General features: G+C 40.4%; 1 protein-coding gene across 1 annotated transcript in view; it reads left to right on the forward strand.

The window, feature by feature from the left end:
* Positions 1–4,961: 4,961 nt before the first annotated feature.
* slc5a10 (solute carrier family 5 member 10) overlaps positions 4,962–8,099 on the forward strand; it is a 35,382-nt gene continuing 32,244 nt past the window's right edge. The window contains exons 1-6 of the mRNA XM_077604253.1: positions 4,962–5,078; positions 5,940–5,999; positions 6,319–6,423; positions 6,505–6,610; positions 7,118–7,198; positions 7,278–7,483. Of these exons, the coding sequence (XP_077460379.1) occupies positions 5,022–5,078; positions 5,940–5,999; positions 6,319–6,423; positions 6,505–6,610; positions 7,118–7,198; positions 7,278–7,483 (615 nt within the window). The 5' untranslated portion in view covers positions 4,962–5,021. The remainder of the gene's footprint in view (positions 5,079–5,939; positions 6,000–6,318; positions 6,424–6,504; positions 6,611–7,117; positions 7,199–7,277; positions 7,484–8,099) is intronic.

Here is an 8,099-nt window from a genome sequence, read left to right on the forward strand (position 1 = left end):
TTAAAACACAAATTCCACAAAATGTCAGTGTTTTTATTTGTAACAGGGGTAGTATTTCCCCTGTTCGAATCGTATTCTTTTAGGTTTGTCTGCTGCACTGTGGCAGAGGGCGCTGTTGAATCACAGGACACTTGCTTTTCCCAGGCAATATGATTCAGCACGATATGCCTATGTTCAAATCATCCTCATGTGAAAGATTATCACACCATTATAAGTTGAGCATGCATATTCATGCTTATCCTTTAATGGACTATTGATTTGGTTGAACATTGACACTTACGTAAAAGGTCTGGGATGTAAAAATGATGTCAGCATTAGAATTCAGCTTGTGAGAAGCTCAGTAGTACTACTTTAAGCCTTTTCTTTTGCTTTTCTATGACTCCTACTAGACTTTCGGCTAGTCCTTTGAAGCATCGCCACAGAGAATCAAGAATTCACCCTGTTCTTTGCCTCACCCTCCCCTCCACCAGCCACTTTCATGTCCTCCCACACTACAACCACGTATGTTCTCCTAGGTCAACCTCTAGTCCTAATCCCTGTCATTTCCACTCTCAACATCCTTCTACCAATATAGTCCCTAGCTCCCCTCTGGAAATCTCCAAACCATCGAAGTCTGTTCTCTTTGACCTTGTCTCCAAAAACGCCTAATCTTTTCTGTCCCTCTTGTTTTCTCATTTCTTATCATATTCAACCAGGTCACCCCTTAGGAGAACCCCAGCATTTTCATCTCTGTTACTTGTAGCTCTGACTCCTATCTTTTCCTCAGAGTTACTGTCTTTCAGCCGTACACCATGGCTGCCTTTAACACTGTCCTGAAGATCTTTCCCTTCATTGTCACACACACTCTCCTATCAAATAAGTCACCAGATATTTTCCTCCAACGGTGTCTGCCTGCCTGCACACAGTCATTTCCTTTCCACATTCCCCATTTACTACGGTTTACTTTTAGGTTGGTTCTGTCTTCTTTTTTAATAATTTAGAACATTCAATCAAATATGCCTAACGTAACTTGTAGACACAACATACCTGTCAACCTCTGCCGATAACTGCCCTTATAAATGATTATGATTCCCCTTACGAACCCCCAAAAAACCTTACAAACACCGTACGAGTCGTACGGTGTTTGTAAGGTTTTTTGGGGGGTTTGTAAGGGGAATCATAATCATTTATAAGGGCAGTTATCGGCAGAGGTTGACAGGTATGACACAAGTTTAGCACAGATAATTGAAAATGAATGCCAATTTCATTTTCCTGAGCAGAAATAAACATGGTGAGTTGTCTAGTGAAAAATGGGCCAAAGGAAGGGTTCATTTAAATGCTATAGGCAAATGTTGACTCTTGCTAACTTTCTACAACTTGTGCTGTCTGGGTGTGTGTATGTGTGTCAGAGAGATTAATGATGATGATGTGCATGACGTCAGGGCGCCCCCATCACTGCCATCTGCTCCTCGGTTCAGACAAACATGCTGGACAGTGGTGTCTGAATGTGTGTATGTGCCCGTCTATCAAGGAGCATGGATGCTAAGTCACACTCTATGCATGAATAATCCCTCTGATGCCACCTTCTTGTGAAACCTCTGGATTTGCACTGGCAACATGTGCTCTTGGTGTTACGGAGAAGCTAAAAGTTTGCACTTTCATCAAAAGATTGGTTTTATTATCATTGCAGTGCTTCTAAAATCAAGTCATTTTCTAAATAATTTTGGACCTATACATGTGGAAAACCCAAACTATTTTATAATGACAACTGTTTCTGGCATTATCAACTAAGTCCATTGAGTTTTTTAATATAATGTGGTGACAACCAAGGGCACATACTTTCCAAGTCATAGTCAAGTTGATGCAGCTGATAATGAGGTGTCCGTTAATGTATTTTTGGGAGACCAGAAATTCCAGACAGTGAGTGAGTGTTGCCAGAAAGCTGTATTAGTGGGCCTATCATTAATAAGAACAGAATTGATCAGAAATGTTTGACCCATGAATAAGCTTTTGTCTTCAAATGAATGAAAAAGATGTGGCCAACATCAACAATTGCGCCAGGAAGCAAAACGTGCATGCATTGTGCTTACACTGCAATACCGTTGAATAAAACGTGGACGATCTATGCAAACATGGAAGGTTTTCCATCAGGGATGTCTTTGAAGAATATTGAAACATCTCCACTATCAGTAAAAAATGAAAAGATCTTGCAAAGAACTATTCCCAGGCCAATCACCTAAAATTATAGGACATATCTTGAGACAACCCAACAGCCATCATGCAGAATCGTGTTGGAAGAACTAGGTTTAGTTAGGAATAAAGGCCATGGATGGTTTTCTATGGATAGTCATTGAGAAGTGAGTACAATGTTTGTAGTGGATTCTTGTGTTAATGATCACGTTACATGCTGGGGACATTGTGATGTTTCCATCTTTAATGAAGTGGTTCGGAATCGTAGCTTGGGCATTGGAAAAAAAAACGTATGTCACTTTTAAACTAATTTATTCCCTTCTGGTACCATGAAATGGTGGAGCCTGCTCGGATGAGAGGAGACATTTTTTAAATGACTAGAACAGCCATATTACCTTAAATTCAATGCCCTAAAAACTGTGTCACATTTGATCAATTCTTAAAGTCAAATAAATTACTTTAATACTACAATAATTTTGGGAGCCAGACAAGAGTTTGCGTTCCATTTCTAGGTTTCCACTGTACATTATTAAACTTTTACATCTACAATGAAATAAAGAAACAGCAGCTTACACACACCACTTCCAATAGCATCCACACACCACACACAATGTGACTGACTCCACTTGACACTTACCAGCACACGTTTGTATGTTTAGACGACGCTAATGATTATAGACTTGTCACATAGCCTGATTGACTATCTGTGTATGTGTGTGTGTGTGCGTACGTGCGTGTGTCTGTGTTTTGTGTGTGTGTGTGTGGATGTAGACAATGGTCCACATTGGCATCTGCTGTACTCCACAGCTAACCCACACATGCACTCCATTATCCCCTAGCATGGCTTAGACGCGTGTGTGTGCATTCAACATTAAGTGATGTGTTCAAACCCTTCACGTGGGGGATGGCACTCTTTCACAGGTACATCACACACACTCTTGTACACCTTCACTTTCTGCTTCACTTTGATGCAGACAGGTCAGCAAAAAAGGGCAGAGGTGAAAATAACTGTGATGCTTTTCTTCTGGATCTTATCAAGAAAGGCTGTGATAATTGAATGGGCATACCTTTAAATGAGATCATTTAGAGAATAGCACTGCAAACTCGAAGATTTTATACAAAACTCCAAGGATGTCCAATTCGACCACCAATTTCTACGCACTGTCTCAGTCCTTCAGCATCTCTGACATCATTGTCATCGTAATTTACTTCCTTCTCAACCTGGCAGTAGGGATATGGGTAAGTGGCAGAGATGTGTTTAAGTTTGTATTTAATTCCATAACCTGCCACTTGTGTGCATGTAAGTCATCATGCAGGGTGAGCAGGAACACGCTAAGTGGCTACTTCCTTGCGGGGCGCGACATGGCCTGGTGGCCGGTGAGTTTTCCGTTGCACCTCTTACACCATGCTGCTTTGATGAAGTGAACATTTCCATTTCCATTTTGGCCATTGGGTTGGTGTGATTGCTGGGTAGCACCATTATGTATAGGGCAAGCAACCTAGATTTACATTTAGTACAGTATATTGCAGTTTTCATCACATTTTATATAAATAGAAATAATGCAAAGAAACAGTTCTAAGTTCTAAGAGAGCATTCTAAAAATGACACAGTAGATATATAAACTCTAATATTATTGACATTAATGCATATACAGTAGTACTTGGAGACTTTACAACTACAATAATAAGTACAGTTAGAAAGTCTTTTTAAATGACCTAACAATTTTATTTGTTAACATTCATGTCGGCCTCACAGTTCTGAGATCGAGGGTTCAATCCCAGGTTTGGAATTTCCTGTGTGTAGTTTGCATGTTCTCCCTGGGTTCGCGTGTTTTTCTCCAGGTACTCCGAGTTTCCTCCAACATCCCAAAAATATAAACACTCTAAATTACCCCTAGGTATGAGTGTAATTGTTTGTCTGTCTCCTTGTGCCTTACGATTGGCTAGGCAGCAAAAAATTAGTGGGAAAGCGAACTGGAATACTTCTCTGGTGTAAATGAGTAACGCTTTTAAAAAATACAACAATTTTAATCAATTACAATAATTTTCGGAATAATTCCATTTAGATTCTATTTCATTAGTTATTTTTATACATATGCTTTCAGAAATAAGACTTTGCAAGACTTTTCCAAGGAGCTACATTTCAATTATACTGAAATAACGTATTATACTGATGTATTCATTTAACCTTCTTTTTAAAAAGGCCTATAATGTATAATTTTTTTTCTGTGGTTACAATTGTACTCCTTACCTCAGCTATCATTATGAATATAAACATAATGCTCACTGAAATTGTGGAAAAACCCTGATTCCTTGTCATTTGAATGACAGCTAACTGGCCAAACTCTTTTTATATTTACCAGTTCTGTTTATCTAACCATAATATATTATTTTCATTGTAAAACTGTCTTTTAATAAACTATAATTATTTTTAAAATTTCCTAGATTGGAGCTTCTTTATTTGCAAGTTCAGAGGGCTCAGGTCTGTTCATCGGTCTTGCCGGGACAGGAGCTGCTGGGGGCATTGCTGTTGCAGGCTTTGAATGGAGCGTGAGTACACACATCCAGAAATGAAACAAAACATCTACAGAAAATCTTGATATTCATGAAATCCAGTACTACACATTTGTGTGACTGGAAAAAATATTCGTACTCTATAAGGGTGATATATGACTGCAACGCTGTCATGTTTAGTTCATTTAATTCAGACCTGGGCACTCCGGTCCTCGAGGGGCCACTGTGGGTGCAGGTTTTTGTTGAACTAATTAGATTTCTGCTGAAACAAGAAGCACCTGACTGCAATCCACTGATTGCACTTCTAAGATACCAGATTGGTGGAAAGGTTTCCCCTTATGGGTTGGAACAAAAACCTGCACCCACAGCGGCCCTTTCTGGAATTAATTGCCCAGGTTTGATCTAATTCATAAATGCTGCCAACTGTCATTGAAACACAACGCCCTGGAACATATCTAGATGCTACTATATTTTGCCGCTTATGCCTACTTATCAATTGAGCCAGTTCACACAGCTAACATGCTTCAGGGTCTTCTTTTGGCCAGTGAACAGGCAACCTCCTCCCCTCCTCACAGAGGAATTTTTTTAAATGATTGGAATTTCTCCAGTGGCGGCCAAGTGGTTAGCTCGTTGACCTCACAGTTCTGGGGTTGTGGAATGTGTGAGAGTGAATGCTTGCCCGTCTTCTTGTGCCCTGCGATTGGCTGGCCACCGATTCAGAGTGTACCTGGGATAGGCTCCAGCACCCCCCGCGACCCTTGTGAAGATCAGTAGTTCAGAAAATGAATGAATGAGTGGAATTTCTCTTTCAATTGTGGCATCCAGGGAAGATACATTTTTCTAGCGAGAATACTGCACAATGTTTTCCTAGGAGAGGGAATTTGCTTTGTAAGAACTAGGCCACTGTAAATTAACTACTCTTGAGAATTAAGGTGCTAAATAAGTGAATAGTTTTAGAGGTTTGACTCACACTGGGCACCCAAATGTATCACTGGGAACTGTTGTAGTCTAGCCCTCATTACCAACAAGTGCTTTATCTCCACATTGGACTGTAGCTATTCATGGAAACAAATTCTGAGAGCCTGAGGAGAATTCAAAGTATATGTAGCCATAATTTGCCCACACATGGTTTAAAAACAAACAAACAGATTATTTTACAAAAAAAATACACTAAGAGGACTTTGCAAAGCCTGTTCTGCATTGTGAATTGTTTGATTGAACTGCTCTGTTCTGCGCTGCTTCACCCTTTCTTTCAGGCCACTTATGTGTTGCTGGCTCTGGCCTGGGTGTTCGTTCCTGTCTACATCTCCTCCGGGGTTAGAACACAAATACAAACACACACACACACACACACATTCATATGTGCACCACAGGCTCTGCTTGTCAAGGCTCGTTCAGCAGGTACATTGAGGTTCCAACAGAGGCAGTGTCCTTACAAGTATTCCCCGCCTTGAAAATTCCCCAGCAGGGTGTCACACAACTACACCAGACAGCTCAGCTATCTTCCGGCATGATAAATTACATCTTCTTTGTCTCATAATGAATTTCAGAACAGATGGAGCAGCCAATGACACATTTGTGCTGATTACCCAATCACACATAGTTGAAAAAAACTAAACAAATGTGTTTGTTCAGATTGTGACAATGCCCGAGTACCTGGGACGGCGTTTCGGAGGAGAAAGGATTCGAACCTACTTGGCTGTTCTCTCATTGCTTCTGTCCGTCTTCACAAAGATATCAGTATGAGGCACAAAATGGCACCCGATGACCTAGTTGGCAAAACACAAACACACAAATGCTTTTTGTGATTCCCTGCACCAGACTGACCTCTATTCAGGAGCACTGTTTGTCCAAGTCTGTCTAGGATGGAACCTATATCTGTCTACCGTCCTCATGCTGGTGGTTACGGCGCTCTATACTATCGCTGGTATGCAAACACAAAAACATTAGGTTTGTCGACACACAGAAATTTCAGTGATTAATGACGGTCATTACATGACAGTACTTTGCTTTTGTGCCATGTTAGTCCAGATCATAATGGCATGTAAACACATTAAAGTCAAGATGAATTATAAACTGTGACACTTTATTAGGTACATCTGCACAAGTAGGCGGGTAGTAAAAGTAACCTAAACGGCTGTATTTTCTGTTTTTATTTTAACATGTATTTATAAACTTTGTAAAAACAAAGGGAAAGTGCCTAAATTAATAAAGGGACCCTCTTGGCCCTTTGTGGAATTGGTTTGGACACCCCAGGTCGATTTGGATTGTTACGAACTACTGATCAATCCAACCACCTCTCAATCAGTCAGGACAGCCTCCAATTTACCCTAAATTCTAATGCAGATGGCCATTTATAGAAAAATTCTAGATGTTTAGCAATGTTACCTGAATAATCAGTTTGAGGTAAAGACTCTCACCAACCTACTTACAGGTGGTCTTGCTGCTGTCATCTACACCGACACATTGCAAACATTGGTAATGATTGTGGGAGCAATCATTCTCACTATCACTGGTATGTGCTCTTGCTTTTCAGCCACAATTACAAATATACTTGCATATAATGTAATCAAAAGGGTGGTTGTCTGTCGCAGCTTTCAACAAGATTGGGGGCTTTAGTAACCTGGAGAAGGTGTACAGCATTGCAGTCCCGAGCAAGATCATACCTAACAGTACCTGCCACCTACCTCGAAAGGATGCCATGCACTTGTTCCGAGACGCTGTCACTGGAGATTTGCCCTGGCCTGGCATGACTTTGGGACTAACAATCCTGGCCACCTGGTACTGGTGCACTGATCAGGTAAATTTGTACAAATTTAACCTTGGTGTCTGACTGTAACCTCATTGAATTGATTTTTCGGATCAAGGATGTTTTTCCTTTAACTTAACTCAAATTAGTTCCAAGTCACAACCAGATCCAGCTTAGGAGGCAGTGCTTACAAAAGGTTATTTTGCATTCGGGAAGCACTGTGCATTAAACATTTTCAAAATTGTACTCATGAATGCTAATCCAGTCCAACATATTTTTGGTGGTTGATAATTAGGATAACGCAAAAATTCTTAGTGGGAACCCAAGGAAAAACTTGTGATTTTGGTACAAGGTGTTGACCGAGGATCCTCTATACCCCCACTTTTTTTCTTTTTATTTACAGGCTCAAGGCGTCAAGTCGCTACGTTGATTTTTTTTAATTTACTGGCTGAATGCCTGTCACGTCGCAATGTTGTTGTTGGGCTTCCAGATCAAAGGTATCCAGCAGGCTCGTCACGTTTCAAATAGGGAGTTACTTGTTATTCAAGTTTGCTCTAGAATCACCCACTCAAACAACTCAAAAGAACTCAAAACCTGATCACTGGATGAGGCCATGAAATGTTGGTATTAAGACCATGGCCTCGTGAAGATTGAACTTTTCTAGATG

This window comes from Stigmatopora argus, chromosome 7, assembly GCF_051989625.1.
Source record: "Stigmatopora argus isolate UIUO_Sarg chromosome 7, RoL_Sarg_1.0, whole genome shotgun sequence".
NCBI lineage: Eukaryota > Metazoa > Chordata > Actinopteri > Syngnathiformes > Syngnathidae > Stigmatopora > Stigmatopora argus.